Source organism: Brachyhypopomus gauderio, chromosome 4, assembly GCF_052324685.1.
Source record: "Brachyhypopomus gauderio isolate BG-103 chromosome 4, BGAUD_0.2, whole genome shotgun sequence".
Taxonomy (NCBI): Eukaryota; Metazoa; Chordata; class Actinopteri; order Gymnotiformes; family Hypopomidae; genus Brachyhypopomus; species Brachyhypopomus gauderio.
The window spans coordinates 8,031,315-8,048,456 of record NC_135214.1 but is presented as its reverse complement, the minus strand read 5'-3'; the positions used below and the strand labels follow the sequence as shown (position 1 = coordinate 8,048,456).

The following is a 17,142-nucleotide window of genomic DNA, read 5'->3' as shown; positions in this document are numbered from 1 at the left end:
ACGAAAACAAAACCACACAGGAGGGACACATTTCTGCCTGGGGATTCCCCATTATGTCATGATTATTAGTCTTATATTGATTATTGGTAATATTGCTCAAAATGTTAAAAAGTCTTTATGTTAAAAAGGTTTCTATAACCCACATGCCAAAGATCTATAAAAGCTCAAATAAAACAATTTTACTGTGAAAGTTCAAATAATGACATAAGATTAAGATGACGGCTTAAATGTTTATTATGCATGAAACTTAAAAGGAACCACATTAATCTAGTAAGGTATTCATAAAGGTTTACTTCTGAACCTTATGTAAAATGTATTTACAATGAGTTAAAGAAGTAGTCTGAAAAATGTTTTATTAATTTTTTTGCTTTTTGCTATGATTCTAAAGAAATTGGGTGTTCAATATAAATGACCAGGCAAATCAGCTTCAAGAATACAGCAGTTCAAACAGACATTTATAATAGAACCAGAAGAACACATCTACCAAGGATCATGACTGTGGTTTTCCTTTTAAAATTTCTATGAATTGTAGAATTTATTTCTTTATTTTACATCTTACACAAAATATACACTAGACATGGATTATCAAAGCAATCATCACTGGGCAAATGACCTTGAATACACTGATCACCACCTTACATAAGGTGGTCAGATATAGTATACATATGGCTTTGAAGTAACTAAAACTCATCTGTTCTTTTTTCCCCAAAGGGTTTCAAAGAGGTTCTGGTCATGCTCCAATGTCTGCAGACCATGTGGCATCAGGATGTGTTAATGTAAAGATGCTTTGGTCATTGGTGACTGTGGCCTCGGCTTTGCCCCAACAGTTTTGTGCAAGCAGATCTGATAAGCCACGATATGACTCACTTCAGCCATTTCTTGTTCTGCACTTATTTTGCTCAAGACGTGAGAGAAATTTTGCATCATCTACATTTCTGCTCAGGTACAACTGAACACTCAGTTGTGTTATTAACTGCTGAATGACCACTGGAGCTGTTATGTACAATAACAGCAAAGCTGGTTAAAATGAGTATTGTGAGAAAGTGCATAGTTATGGGGAGGACTCTCTCCATTGATTTTCACATAGTTGGGACTCTCTCCACTGGTCTCCAAAGTTTAAAATCTTTCACATTTTGGCAAAGTTGTTCATTGGATGAGGAAGAGAAGCCCCGGCCCTCCGGTAGGCAGATGGACTGGTACTGCCTTTGTGCTCTTTAGACTGTTTGCTGTGGTTCTGGTTATTCTGAAAGTCCAAAGCTCCCTGAGCCATAAGTGTTTGCCTATGGATCCTCCATGAGCCTTCCCGACCCAGTCAGGAAGAGACATGTGAGGGACGTTCAAGAGACGAAACAGGACCTCTAGAGAGCCCTGGTTTGGCACATAAAACACTGTTATGCATGCGTGGTTGGGATTGGTAGTGAGTGCAAAAGACAAGCCTTCGGTTGCAGCTCCCTCTTCAACATGCTACACTGTGGTAGTAAACACAGATTAGAATTAGAATAACCAGAATAAACACTTTAGAATATTATTATTCACAATGAATTATTATTATTCACAATTTGGATTAGTGTATGAACCTATGCAAGTATGTATCTACTAATACAAAATAACTTTTATATAGCTGATGGCAACACATCAGATAATGTTATTCATTGTAAAACTTAAGTTAGTTTAAATGAATTCATTGTAAGAACTTAAGCTAGTTTACATGATCTATAAAAAACAAAGTTAGTTTAAATGGTAAGCTGTAAAAACGAATGTAGTTTTAATGTTAGGAGATGGTATGGAGAAGAAGAGAACATTAGCTGTACTGTTAGACTGCTCAAACCATTTGTAACATTAATTCATCAGAGCAAGTTGAATGTCCAGAAAACCTCTACCTGAATGTCAGTACACTACTGTTTATATTTATAAACATTATAATCTCAGTATGTTACTGTACACATTTTAATCTCAGTACACTACTGTAAACATAATATCAGTACACTAGAGTACACTATTTATATTTACAAAAAATATAAATCGGTTTTGTTTGATATGTAAAAGCACATGACTATTGTTTTGTTTTTATGATCTGAGTTTTCCATTTAATCCTAATCCTAACCCAATCTAATCCTTTATGATCCAATTGTTAGTCTAAATATTAATTATTTATGAATTTACTGCGTATACTGAAGTGATGCAGAAACAGAATAAATTCTTTAAAACCAAGTTCAGGTTTTTGTGAAATACCTGTAGTTTCTCTAATCTTGGGGATCCTCTGGCCTGCATCACGCCCTGTAGGAGCTGATGACTCTGAACTAGATGTTGCATTGTGCTTCTGCAGAAAAGTAGGATCCACTTTCTGATGGATGATTTTGCCATGCAGGCCGTGGCCATAGCCTTTCTCCTCCCCACTGGAATAGCCCTTCAGAGAGGACTCGGAGAGGGAGTGGAGCCTGTCGGCGGTGCAGAGTGGCGAGTCCATTGGCGTCACGCTGCAGCTGCCTCCTGTGCTGCAACCCGCATCTATGGAGGAGCACTGTGAACTCTGCAGGGAGTGGACACCCTCACTCTGCACTGACGACATCCTCTTGGTCAAATGATATTCATACAACCGTGGTATTTCTCTCTCTTGAGGAGGTGCCTTGCTCTGCTGGTGTTCACTGATGGCTTGCTCGATCAGGTAGGTGGTCTCCGCAGGGCCCATGGCCATGTGCAGCCCAGTTCCTCTGTGATGTCCTGGGTCTGCAGTCCTACAGTCGCTTGTCTCTGCTTTGCTGCTCTTTTGTGACATTCTCTCCACATGTGACACGCTGCTGTCACTAGACATCTCTGAGTAAATGTTCTCTTCAGGTTTACTGTCGAGAATCTCTTGTGACCTCAAATTCTTCTCTTTAAATGTCCTGTCCAGCTCAAAACCTGAGTGATGATGTTCTGTCCAATTAAAGCTGTTGAATCTTCCCACAACATCCTCCACATGAGAACCCTTCGTATGCCATGCTTCACTCTCTCCACCAGACACCACCCTGTTCTTCTCCTCCACCTTTACTTGCCTTTTTCCCATTACAGCATCGATTTGCGTGTGGTTGAAGTACTGGGTGAGCGATTTGGTCTCCATGGCTTCCGGCTCCATCTCGAGCAGGTCTGAGTGGAGTGTTTGAGAAGAAAGTGCTGGTCTGGACCGTTGTCCTTCCTCCTGATTTCTGGGCATGGTCCTTACATCACAAGCAGTTAAACGAAATTCTGTCTTCTCTTCAGATAGTGTTTCATACCCTTCAGCAGTAGCTATGAACATTTTCAGGGGGTTCTCAGAGAGTTTGTGAGCTGATGCCAGCTCCGACTCCGTCATTTCAGAGGAGTTAGTCTCATTCCCAGAATCGGAAGCAGACTCTGGGCTAAATGACCGAGATATTTCGACACCTGTGTGCCACACAAAGAGAACAATCTTAGTGATAAAACCATACAACATCCCTCATCCATATTTTAAAATGGTTTATTTGTACAAAACGTCGAGACTATGAAACCAACAAATGTAATTACAACATAGATAATGAAAGGACAAAACACAAATACTAAAACTAAACAGTGAGTTCACACTTATGCCACAAAAAAATATGAACAAAAATATACACACACAATACAGAAACACAGGAAAACATGAGTGTGCAATGACACAAGCAGGTTCAGAATTCAGTGGCTGGAAGACACTGTACTGTGTCAATGGATAAATGTTACAATAGAATAAGAACCTGGGCTATTGTCTGACTGCGGGTGAGATTGCTCTTCAGATGCAGCAAGGGCCTCCAGCGCCTGAAGGGTGGAGACGATGGCGTCGTCCAGCACCTCCTCCGCTGCTCTTGAAGTGTGGGTCGGCACGGCGTCAATCAGCGACACGGGGACGTCGCTCGCCACGGCACCGCTCCTCTTCCCCCCTACATGTGCTCCTTGGTGTTCATCTTCATCCGAGCTGTCCCTGAAGCCCGGCGGGGGGGCGGCTATGGCCAAGTTAAGCGACTGCAGCAGGTCGTCGTTGTCTTCCTGGTTTTCACCCTCTGGTGGAGGAAGGGCGGTCAGGTCTATTATATCGTCACTCGATTCGGAGAGGGAGAGGAGCGAGATTCCTCTGTCCCTTGAATCTCCTGTCATCAGATCCTCCTCACAGCTGACATCATCATCATCCTCGCCATCGTCGGTCGTCTCAGCATAGCATATGTCATGCAGCAGTGGCTCATCGATGCCCTCCGAGGTGCTGAAGACTTTAGGGTCGCCGTAGACCATGTGGGAGGTGTACTGGAAACCCTCAAAGTCCACACATGGCTCCAAAGGCTTACAGCCCTGCTGAGTGTACACAGACCTGCACTCATCCAGCACCTCAGCTGTGTCCTCCAGAAGCCTTTGGTAGCCCAGGGTGTGGGACTTCATGTTGTCTGCTGATGTGTCTCCAAATATGAAAGACACCTTGGCACTCTGGGACGAGTCCTGGATCTTCCCCCAGGAGCCGCTGAAGGCCTGAGTGTGCGTGTGGGTACCCCTGCTCGCCTGCTCCATTTCCCCACCCATGTGAAGAGCATGCTGGGGTTGGTGGAGCTCACTGATGTGGACAGGGGCAATGTCACCATCCCGCCTCCTGCAGACGGCGTATTCAGCAGTGGGTTTACAGAGTGGGCTGCTACGGGCGTCAAACGTGCCACAGGAGCCGCAGTTCCACTCGAGTGGCGGGAAGCCATGCTCCTCACGGCTCTCACCGCCTAGGACAAAACGCACAGTGCTGCAGTTAGACCAGGAGCAACAGGGCTAAATGCTTTATGTCCTCAGCATGATGTCTGCTGTCCCTTAAAGTGATTTTAGTTAAGATGGACATGGTGTGCAGTCCCCATACCAGCAGTGCTGCTGTTTGCCATGTTGAAGATGGAACGGCGTGAGTCCACCAGCAGTCTGTAGTAGCCCGCAGTCAAACACGCCAGATTCATGGCATCACTGGACTCCATTATAAGAGTTATGGGCTAGCAAAACAATAACAGTTTTATTAGATGCAGAAGAAATATGAATTGTTAACATTTGAAATACGAATGTATTGAAGTATGAAGTTATCCAAGTTAAAATGATCCCAATGTTTTTATTTATATCATTATTTTACTTTATTATTATTAGTGTTTTATATACTTCAAACTGATACAAAGCCCAACATTAAGCTTGTCCAGATCAGCAACATTAAACTTTATTGCAATAATTATTTTTTTGTATAAAATGTAAAATTAATAAAACAAAAACAGTTATTGAAGATGTAAATCCTAGAATTCTCCAAGTCATAAATGACTTGTATGCATTTATGTATTCATTAAATTATATATATTCTGAATGTAGCCCTAAGTGAATCTACCTTCTCACATGGACACTTGGGGAACCAAAAAAATGAACCATGGAAATTTCAAGTACATTTCAGTATGCTTGCTGAGTTTAACTCTAGCCCTAACACTAATACCTAACACCTAACCCTAACACCTAACCCTAGCCATTTATGAGGACTTCTTTGGAGACATCTTTCTTCTGTTTGAATGTGAGAGCATGAGGTAGACTATAGCTGCAGAGATATCTAGAAGTGAGTTTCTGCTTACATGTTACCAAAGTGTTTTGTGTGATGCTGCTTAAAGAGCCAGGCACACTACCAGAGTAATGAGCAGTCAGTGGTGTTCTTACACATGAAATGAATGTATAAGCAATTGATGACTCTACAATTAACTCATCCATCCATCCGTCCATCCATCCATCCATCCATCCATCCATCCATCCATCCATCCATCCATCCATCCATCCCACCTTCACATCCAGCACGTGCAGCTCCACACGGACGTTCCTCTCATCCTCTGTGTACATTTCAATGCGGTTGACGTGGCTGAAGTCTGCCAGCAGGGCTACCAGGTTGGTCTTGGTGTTGATGACATGGCTGATGCCATGACGAGGCCCCACCAGCAGGGTCACCTCTGTGTGTTTCTCTCCTTGCTAACGGCACAGACACCATTAACAAGACTACTATCTAGCAATCCAAAGCCATTTTGGTTAGAAGTTCTTTGGCATTAATAACATTCATTCTGGACCACAGTTAGCCCTTATGAGCCAGACCACAGTATGAGGATTTATCACTGCAGGTTTCTATATAGTGGTAATAAAAAACATTTATAATAAACACCTTGTAGCTCTACTTTTAGCATTAAAGCAAATGGCAAATATGCTGTTGTAAAAATGCATATTGTTGTAGATATTTTATGTTTTATGACAACATAGTTGCATCTAATCACAGATTAAGGCTTGTATATTAAATGTTATGCTACATTAACAATTATCATATTGGTATTTGGATCTAGTAAAGTAAAGCTCTGTCATAATTGTACATTCATTTTGATGATGATTATTCATTTTGAATACACAGAATGCTGAAGAAAACCCTCCATGTAGGAATCTCTAGAACTACTTTCCTCTCTTATGGAGCTCATGCAGAAAGGGTGGAGCTAAATGGACTCACGAGCAGGATGGACTTAAACGCTCGTCCTCCGTACAACCTTAGGTCGGTCAGGTGCTTCAGGTAGAGCACCTTGGCCTGCAAGGCCGTCAGCTGGGAAACGCCAGGAAGAACTTAAAGATTAGGATGACCGAAAAACCTTTATGCTTTTGCAACATGATTTCATGACATTTCATGAGCTACAAGAAGTAATTAATAAAAAAGAAAATGCACTGTGTTATCCTGTTGCTCTCTAGGGGTGTATATCTCAACTTCATTCACTGTATTGTAGTGAAGTGCAGAGTTAGAATGTTTAAAGGATAATTCCCTAGAACACTGCCCAAAGCAGCCTGCCCTACAATAATAGCTGTAATTTCTTTGCTGACTTTGATGAATAACTTTCATTAAGAACACAATCTGGAGAAAAAAAAAAACATGTCCAGACTACTGAGGATCCACCAGGGGGCAGACCACACTATTTAAGGACATGTGGCAACGAGTCACTGTGGTGAAGGATTCTACAAGATTATATTTAATAAATAGTTTAATATCTAGCCAAGGATATATAATAACAAGTTTAATAGCTAGGCAAGGATATTTTTCCAGGTTTGAATAAAGAAAGCCTTGTTGCAGAAAGCATGTGCCTATGGGGTTGCTGAAGATATAAGTATAAACTGTAAAGTACGACCGGTGTTTGTGTGTGTGTTTGTGTGGTTTTGTGTGTACGTTTCGGTATGTGTGTTTGTGTATGCGTGTGTGCAGCTTGCCTATTTACCTTTTTCCCAGGAGGCACCAGGTTCTGGTTGGTTTTCAGAATGTGTGCGAGTGCCTTCTTAATGTTTTTCTCTTTCATACTAGATAACACTGCTGGGGGCAGGAAAAGGGCCAAACCCCACTCTTTCCTGCAGATGAGAAACGAGGAAGAGTGAAAGAGGGAGAGGGTAAGAGTGAAAGAGAGAGAGAGTGAAAGAGAGAATGAGAGTGAAGGAGAGGGGGAGAGGAAGAGAGAGGTCAAGATCAAGATGGTGGAAGAAGACAAAATCCTCATACAGTTCTTCTACTCTGTGGATTGTGGGATATGACACATTAATTCTAATGTGTCTTTCTTACACATTGATCTGTATAACACTAGTATTTCTACCATGTGTGTTTGTGGCTCTATGCCATTTGTTTACTAGTATTGTTACCATGTGTGTTTTGGCTCTGTGTCGTTCACTAGTATTGCTACCATGCATGTTTAATTTTCTCTATGTCTACACCCTTTCTTATATGTGTTGCCGTAGCTCTCCTACAGAGTCATGTTCACTGAAGAACACTGTAAAACCCTGAATTGATGCTAAATGATGCTGCTTCTAAACAGCTTCCCAAATATAAACCTCAGACACTCTGCACCTTGGTCTCTACACAAGTGTAGGTGCTAAGAGAGCTAATGCTAATAATTATAGACTGTAAAGTATGACCAATGTTTGTGTGTGTGTGTGTGTGTGTGTGTGTGTGTGTGTGTGTGTGTGTGTGTGTGTGTGTGTGTGTGTGTGAGAGAGAGAGAGAGAGAGATTGATTAAATCAACCTCAAACACCTGGAGAGAGCTCCAAGAAGAGGGCCTGTTCCGATGGCCTACAATCGACATCCCTGCAATGTCTGTGTCTTGTTATTCAGTCATGTTAATATGTGTTATTCAGTCATGCTAGCATATGTTATTCAGTCATGCTAATAGGTCTTTTTCAGCTAATACATGTTAATTCAGTCATGCTAATTTGTGTTATTCAGTCATGCTAATACGTGTTGTTCAGTCATACTACGGTAATTGCTTTAGATTATTTTGAGAAACCATGATAACAGCAGCAAGTAATCAATCAGATAAGAGATCAAAGATAAATCTCTTCTTTATAAAGAGATAAAGAAGTGTGGAAGGAGTCGTGAGCTGTGTTGATATGACTAGTGGTGAGGGTGTTGACACTCACTCGATGTATTTGAGGGAGACTTTCTGTGTCTGCTTGGTGCTGAGGGTGAGGATGTACATCTGCAGAGCAGCGAGGCGAAGCGCTGTGTCATATTTCAGCTCCGAACCGAAACGTTCCTGCACTACGTCTTTACAGCTCTGCTCACCATGAGACAGATAAAGAGAGTGGGAGAAAGTAAGACAGAAAGAGAGAGAGAGAGAGAGAGAGAGAGAGAGAGAGAGCAGCAAATAAATATAGCCCAATATCACATACCCCCATAGACTCCCTTATACCAACACAGACTCCCATATACCACTACATACACTCACCAGCCACTTTATTAGGTACACCTGTACAACTGCTCATTAACGCAAATGTCGAATTAGCCAATCACATCAATGCATTTATACATGTAGACATGGCCAAGATGATCTGCTGCAGTTCAAACCGAGCATCAGAAAGGGGAAGAAAGGTGATTTAAGTGACTTTGAATGTGGCATGGTTGTTGGTGCCAGACAGGCTGGTCTGAGTAGAGCAGGGGTCACCAACCTTTTTGAAACTGGGAGCTACTTCTTGGAGACCAATTATTGCGGAGGACTACCAGATGAATTTGCATCAATCTAACGAAAAGTTGTTGGGCAGGGGGGGGGGGGGGGGGGGGTGCGTGTGCGAGTGTCAATTGCTAAGCGGGAAGACCGCTAGCAACCACGGACAATCTATAATAGTAGCAAAAACATAAACGATGCAGCGCTTTGGTGCATGGCACTATAGTGAGCTATTTTTAAAACAACATGGTGGTCCACGTCCAACGTCCACGTTGGTGACCCCTGGAGTAGAGAATGGTCCGAAAAAGAGAAAATATCCAGTGAGTGGCAATTCTGTGGCTGCAAATACTTTGTTGATGCCAAAGGTCATAGGAGAATGGCCAGACTGGTTTGAGCTGATTAGTAACAGCTCAACAGCTGTCAACAGCAACAGTAACAGTAATGTTACAATGAAAACATGCAGAAGAGCATCTCTGAATGCACAACACGTCAAACCTTGAGGTGGATGGGCTACAGCAGCTGAAGACCACACCAGGCCACTCCTGACTGAGGCTACAATTCACACAGGCTCACCAAAATTGGACAATAGAAGAATGGAATAAGGTTGCCTGGTCTGAGGAGTCTTGATTTCTTGATCAAGTCTTGATCAAGTCTCCTCAGACCAGGCAGGGTCAGAATTTGGTGTCAACAACATGAAAGCATGGATCCATCCTGCCTTGTATCAACACTTCAAGCTGCTGGTGGTGGTGGGATATTTTCCTGGCACACTTTGGGCCCATTAGTACCAACTGAGCATTGTGTCAATGCCACAGCCTACCTGAGTATTATTGCTGACCATGTCCATTCCTTTATGACATGACCATAGCATACCCATCTTCTGATGGCTACTTCCAGCAGGATAACACACCATGTCATATAGCACGAATCATCACACTGTACTCAAATGGCCTCCACAGTCACCAGATTTCAATTCAATAGAGCACCTTTGGGATGTGGTGGAATGGGAGATTTGCATCATGGATGTGCAGCCGACAAATCTGCAGCAACTGCGTGACGCTATCATGTAAATATGGACCAGAGTCTCTGAATGTTTCCAGTACCTTGGTGAATCACACACCCCCTCTGTCACACGCATGCCCACAACCACACGGAGCACACCCTCTCAGTCTCAGTCACTCCTACCTTCCCAATCACCGGAGTACTGACACCTGTCACATAATCAGGTGGTGTATTTATTCCCACAGGTCGCGCTGTCCAGTGCTACGTATTCAGCCTGCTACCCTGTCTCGCACCATGGGATAAAGTCCTGCTCTGTGTATATTCATATTTGAGCTCCGTTATTTCTTCTTTGATCTCCTTTTCTTTGCTATTTCTGTTCTCGTTTATTCCGCCTTGTGGCATGAGCATTTGAGTTTAATTATGGAAAATAAAACCGGTCACCCTCAGGGTCTGCATCCTGCTGCTTCTGTCCCAATCTCACACTCGGTAAGAGAGTAAACCCTTCTGTCCTGAAGGTCGTAATAGGAATTCATGTTTTAAAGAATGTTTGAACAAGGCACGTTTCCCAGTAATGCATTTACACCAACAGGTTGAAGATATTGTACAAATTCTGCTCATTTAAAATATGAAACTAATTCAAACTGAGGTGAAATTTGAATAAATGGAAGGCCATCATTTTTTGTAAGTCTGCAAACATCCCTGTAAACCTGGTCTCACTTGCTTAGACTTCGTTTTTCCATTTTATAGTGCTTTCACTTGCTCGTCTTGAAGCAAAAGGCATAGAATATGTTAATAGGTATGTCCCACAAAGCCCCTTTAAAGGGAGTACACTACACAAACCTTCCATTACTGAGGACTTTGATTTATTTATAATGCAGAGCTCACTAAAAGAGGACTATGAGTACATGTTTCTATTTGTTCATAGACATCAAATTGAAAACCGTTCCTAATTTAGTTATCTTGGGGTAATGTTTTACCTAATAACTTGTGTTTCCATGAGCTGGCAGTAGCGTTCCGGTAAGGTAGCCTGGACGCAAGTGCAGACACAAACTGACCAATGCTACATAAAGTACACCTCCAAGGTACGTTGCTCCGAGGTGTATAACAAGAACACCCAAAAAACGAAAACAGGCACAAAACAAACAAAAAGACCAAGACCAAGATCAAATACAAACAGGACTAAAATCATCAGTGGGAAAACAAGGAAATGCCAGGAGCTGGGGTGCAGGCACTGGGGTAAACAAACCATGAAGAGGACCAAGGGGCTCGACCAGAGGGCTCAGAGAACAAAGGGCCAGGAGACACAGACGGAGGACCAGATGAGACAGGAACGGAAACAGGCTGAGTGGGACAGGCAGATGGGACCTTGGGAGACCAGATAGGGCTAAGGCGAGCAACAGACACCAGGGAAGCAGGACCAGAACATGGAGCAGGCAAAGACACAGGAATAAGACTGGGGACAGTGGACGAGGCAGAGACAGAGGCAAATATACTCAAGACAACTGACACATGAACATGAACAAAATGGGTGAAAACTCTAGGTACAGACATGGGTACAGGGACAGAAACAACAACTCCAGACACAGAGACAGGCATGTGCACACGAACAACGACAACATCACAAACAGAAACAGGCAATAAAACAAATCCAGGGACAGTACAGGGCAAAAACGGGGTTACAGGTATATAACAGGGAGCCTAAGCAGGGGGTCCAAAAACAGGTTCAGCATGAAGCCCGTAGACAGGCAATGCAGTATCTGTAGACCCTATAAGGGCACATGAGGCAGGAGTAGGCCCCAGGAGGCCACAGGTTTAGGAGTAGGCCCCAGGCAGGCCTCGGGAACGCCGGCAGTCCTTGGTAGGCCTTGGTAGTCCTCTGCCAGGGCTCTGGAGTAGGTCTCTGGTGGGTCATGGGACTGGAAAAGAAGACCCCTTCTGGGATGCAAAAACTGGAGATGACAGCCCTTTCTGAGCTGCAGGAATGGGTGGTGACACCCTGTGGGTCAGTGGCGTGGAAGATGACCCCTTCCGTGTTGTGAAAGCAGGAGACGGTGACCCCTTCAGGGTTGCGGGAGCAGGAGACGGTGACCCCCTTCTGGGGTGCAGGAGCAGGAGATGGTGACCCCCTTCCGGGTCTCAGGAGCAGGAGACAGTGACCCCTTCCGGGTCACGGGAGCAGGAGATGGTGACCCCTTCCGGGTCGCGGGAGCAGGAGACGGTGACCCCCTTCTGGGTCGTGGGAGCAGGAGACGGTGACCCCCTTCCGGGTCGCAGGAGACGGTGACCACCTTCCAAGTCGTGGAAGCAAAAGACAATTGCCCCTGGGCCTCTGGCACGGGTGCAGACCTCTCCTGGGCCTCTGGCACAGGTGCAGGCCTCTCCTGGGCCTCTGGCACTGGTGCAGGCCTCTCCTGGGCCTTTGGAACGGGTGCAGGCCTCTCCTGGGCCTTTGGCATGAGTGCTGGAGGTGCAGCCCCTGGGGTTGGCTGGATGGCTGCAGGCTGTGGGTTGGGAAGCGCCATGGTCTCCGTCAGTGGATCAGGAGGTTCTGTAGATGCTGGCTGCGGGTTAGGATGCACCGTGGTCGCTGTCAACGGGTCAGCAGGTGCCATTGCCGCTGGCTGCGGGTCAGGAGGCGCCGTAGTTCCCTGAGGTGTTGCAGCAGCTGGTGGTGCTGATACGGCATCTAATGAGGAAAAGGGCCTAGACAGGCCATGAAGACCTGACACTTGGGCCCACAGCCCACCCCCTCCCCCACCAAAAAAATTTATAAATAAAATTGGGTGGTTCCATCATACTGGCAAATTCCTCTCTGGGAGAAGGTGTAGCAGTGCCTTCCATCATGGACACATGGTATGGCTGGGGAGTAATGCCAGAAAACCTGGCCTGTAAGAGTCCAAAAAAACCCCTCCACAGTCAGTCCTTCCTCTGACCTGTTTGTGAGTATAATGTTCGTCCACACTAGTGCTTCCCCTTTTAATAATGACGTCATGAAGAGGACTAGTAATTTCTCTGGTGGTGTTGGGCATGTCAAGAACTGAAAATACAGGCTGCACTGCAGCAAGAAGCTGTATGCATTCCGTTCCGTCAAGGAGGGTAGAGCTGCAGGTTTTCCTGTAGCATCCACAGCAAGATAAACCTGCAAGCAGTCCAATTACTCCAGGAATTCCTTCTGGTCTCTATGTGAAGAAGGTTGAATTTCAGGCACCTCTTCTTCGTCTGCAGCATCCATAGTTCCATCCTTCCAATCCATAGATCAATTATTCTGTAACATTCTGGTAAGGTAGACTGGATGCAAGTGTGGAAACTAGAGTGGTTTATTAACCAACTGAACCAACACAACATAAAGTACACTGACATAATACAAACACAAACCAAACATTAACCAAATAAACCAACTAACACTCAATGCAAACACTAAAACACTGAACAGGAGTGACATGAAACAGCAAGAACGCAAACAACATTAAGACCGTGACACTGGCAACTTGTTGTTAAGTATGAATATGATTATTGATTTGATTTGACATAATAATCATTACCCAAAAGCCAAAAGCAAAATGTTTAAGTGTTCCAGTGTGGTTCTCTCCCTCACAGAGAGATATAATTGGTGCTTCCAACAATTAGAATGTGAACAAAAAAAAGAATGTGAACAAAAAGAATGTGCACAGTTGCTAAGATACAGGGAATAGCTCAACATTTCCATTGGGAAAATCTAACTACAATTGCTCCTACATGTATGCACATGGATTTCGACATATATACACCCAAAACTCTGCATACCTATACACATACATGCAGACCTGTATATCTATATGATCTATATCATATTCTCAACTACACATCTGCATAACTACAGTACATACACATATGCACATCTACTCATCTGCATACCTACAAATTCATACCTAGAACATACATAAGCACATCAACATCCCTACATATCTGCAAACTAAAGGAGTTCATATGCTGAATGAATATCTACATATATCAGTGTAAATGCCACTTATTATGCAAGGCCTTGGCATCCATATTACACACATTGGGTACAGTAACAGTATTGGGATGTTTCCATGCACAGAAAAAAAGAGAATGATGCTATAATGTTTTGTGTTAAAATGGGTATAAGATGTATAGAATGTTTGTTTGAATATTTGAATGAAGTCTCAGAATGTTTCAATGTAGAAAAGCTCTATAAACCAGCAGCATGTTGAGGTTGTAATGGGGTCCTGTATGGGGTCCTTTACCTGAACATAGAGATACTCGAACGCCACGGGGTCCCGTCTGAGCAGATCCACCGGGTCCTTTGGGACAAATGCAATGCGAAACAGGCATTTCATCTTGTGTGACCCTGGTCTCTGTGTCACCTGAGAGAACGGGCAACATACAGAATGACTTATCTATCCCTCTGGGGCAGGAGGTAAAGTGTCTCTCAGAACTCATCAAGACTGAATGTTAGTAAAGATAGAGGTTGTAATGTCAGCTTGAGCTCAAATCAGTTCAGTAATGCCATTGGAATGTAAGGCAGATGCAGCAGTAGGATTCTCTATTAAAAGCATCTTTTGCATGACTCGACAGTCGCTGAACCTTCCCACAGTGTCTGCATGACTACACCTGTGTTACACACAGCATATGGAATTAGGACCCTGTGTCCCAAAAACACTGGAATGCAAAGGTCATCTTAATTAGAGAGCTTCCATGTTAATTTCCATCCACTATTAGGGTACAGTCTTCATTCACGTCCCCATGCTGAAAACACAGTAAAACTGGTCTGGGATCTATGCAAGTAAACAGCAGTGGGTACCTGAGTTAGCATCTCCTGCTCATGGAGGAGCACCAGCTTTGTTCCAGAACTCTCCATCTTCTGCTCCAGCACCAGAGAGAAGTGCTCAATGCTTTTAATGGACAGTTTCTCTTGCAGGGTCAGGAGAACATCCTTCAAAACACAGCAACACAAACACAGACTTACTCACACTATTACTGCAACATGACAAACAGAAAGCTTTTAATGGAGTGTAATTGGATGAGCTAATTTCACGTGTGTGTGTGTGTGTGTGTGTGTGTGTGTGTGTGTGTGTGTGTGTGTTGTGTGTGTGTGTGTGTGTGTGTGTGTGTGTGTGTGTGTGTGTGTGTGTGTGTGTGTGTGTGTGCGTAGGTGTGTGGGTGTGTGTGTTTTGATGGGGGGATGACCAGAGAGAGAATATATGTGCATGTGAATCTTGGATGTCATCTGGAGATCTGACTGTCAGAGTGATGAACGTTTTGATAATGTGGGTCTCTGGGAGTGCTTAATTCATATTAGTGTGACTGAGGACACGTTTCAATTTAAAATCATGTTCCTTGATATGCCTTTTCATGAAAATATTTTTGATGCAGGAATACCTTAATGGAGGTGTTGGAATCAAATCTGAAGGATTTTGTCTGCCCATTTTCAAGATACACCTTCAGAACGTTTGGCATGAACAGAAGTGAATTATCCTTCTCTGTGTCCTGCAAATAGTAATGATAACGATTCATGATTAATGATAATGATTGATGATAATGATTAATGATAAACATGATAATGATTGCGATAATGATGAATGAAAAAAATGATAATCGTTAAATTCTCATTATTTTCTCCCCGGAGGTTTGTTGTATGTTACACTTGTTTTACCAAGTATAGTTTTACATACATAATACATTCACATTGGAAATTGTGGTTTGGTGGCTAGGACTCCTGACCCTCACTGTGCTATCTTCATACTGAGACACATTGTGTTTCTTTCCCCAGTATGGCAGGTCTCCACTGACCGGCACCTGTCCGTTGATGACGAGCTCCTCAGCAAAGCGTACTTTCACAGGGTTGCACTTCAGCTGGGCCTTCTTGGCAGCACTGATGAAGGCCGACTTGGGCGACTGCAGGAAATTGAGCGACACAAAAATACAGCAGATGAGCATTATAATACTGATTGGCTCCGTTCTAAAAACATCTATATTTATTCCTTGGCAATTTTAAATGCTGCATTCTCCTGTAGGAAGTGAATAAGATGTGTATGCATGATACATGATATTGATTGTGATAACACAATCTTGTGTTATATTGACTACGATAACACAATCTTGTGTTATACTGACTTTGATTATTGCTCCAAGCAGTCTTTATGTGGGTGTTCTTGATATTTGGTAAAGAGAAGCACTTACTGGGTATGGCTGGACAACTGTCAAAACAATGGCCTCCTTACAATTCCTAAAATAGGAAACAGAAAAACAAAACATAAAGACCAATTTTCACACCACATCTCTGAGGTAACATGCTCCTGGCTCAGTGGAGTAAGCTAAAGATATGTTTTTCATTCTGATATAAACCCCTCAGATGAATAGATGGTTTAACACGCCAGTATACTCACAACACCTGCTGTGCATAAAAACCTGAAATATGATTTTTCCCCCACAGACCTGTTTTACACTGGCCAGGCTCCAGGGGATGGACACAACAATGTTTTTTTTTTCTTTTGACAAGACACTTAGAAGGCATTGAAGGTAACAGAAGGAATGATTCCTCAAGGAATACTGAGAAACTTTGGGTAGAGCATTTCACCACTGAGCTACAGGTCTACATCAGCGCTACAACAGTGTGGGACCTGGTGAACTACAGGATCAATGCCAAGCTTGGGCATCAGGCTGGACACTCGCTTGACTTTGACACTCAATAAAACATGCAGAGAATATAAAAAGCATCAAGCAACTGAACGTCTGAGGAACACACTGAGGAACTAGATTATCTGTTGCACCAGTATGAAAATATTACAACCAATTTAGTCAGGTATATATATTACAGAGTGAAGTACACTATAAATCTATCAAGTTACTAAGTACCTCTCATGACACATGACATGCTTACAATAAATACTTTCCATTTTCATTTACAGATGAATAATTTAAAACTCACATGTGAGTACTTCTCAAATTGTTTTATTTATATATATACCCCATTAATACACGTATATATTACAATACAATAATACATGTATTTTTGTTTGTGTAGATTGTGTACATATGTATTTTGCTACATGGCAAAGATGAATCTGAAAGCAAAAACATTTATGAATATGCAAAGCTTCAGTGCTGGAGTACAGAACTGTGTCAGAGTTCAGTACCTGACCAGATCAGTGTCAGAGATCAGTACTTGACCAGATC

General features: G+C 43.1%; 1 protein-coding gene across 2 annotated transcripts in view; it reads right to left on the bottom strand.

Moving 5' to 3' along the window:
- Nucleotides 1-236: 236 nt before the first annotated feature.
- frmpd4 (FERM and PDZ domain containing 4) overlaps nt 237-17,142 on the bottom strand; it is a 37,759-nt gene continuing 20,853 nt past the window's right edge. Inside the window, exons 5-17 of one of the 2 annotated variants that reach the window (XM_077001950.1) lie at nt 16,147-16,192; nt 15,688-15,861; nt 15,346-15,453; nt 14,768-14,899; nt 14,211-14,330; nt 8,441-8,577; nt 7,254-7,380; nt 6,503-6,592; nt 5,800-5,982; nt 4,862-4,985; nt 3,732-4,730; nt 2,233-3,402; nt 237-1,469 (exon numbers count right to left, since the gene is read on the bottom strand). In XM_077001950.1, the coding sequence (XP_076858065.1) occupies nt 1,465-1,469; nt 2,233-3,402; nt 3,732-4,730; nt 4,862-4,985; nt 5,800-5,982; nt 6,503-6,592; nt 7,254-7,380; nt 8,441-8,577; nt 14,211-14,330; nt 14,768-14,899; nt 15,346-15,453; nt 15,688-15,861; nt 16,147-16,192 (3,415 nt within the window). In that variant the 3' untranslated portion in view covers nt 237-1,464. The remainder of the gene's footprint in view (nt 1,470-2,232; nt 3,403-3,731; nt 4,731-4,861; nt 4,986-5,799; nt 5,983-6,502; nt 6,593-7,253; nt 7,381-8,440; nt 8,578-14,210; nt 14,331-14,767; nt 14,900-15,345; nt 15,454-15,687; nt 15,862-16,146; nt 16,193-17,142) is intronic. The other variant, XM_077001951.1, reaches the window with a different exon arrangement.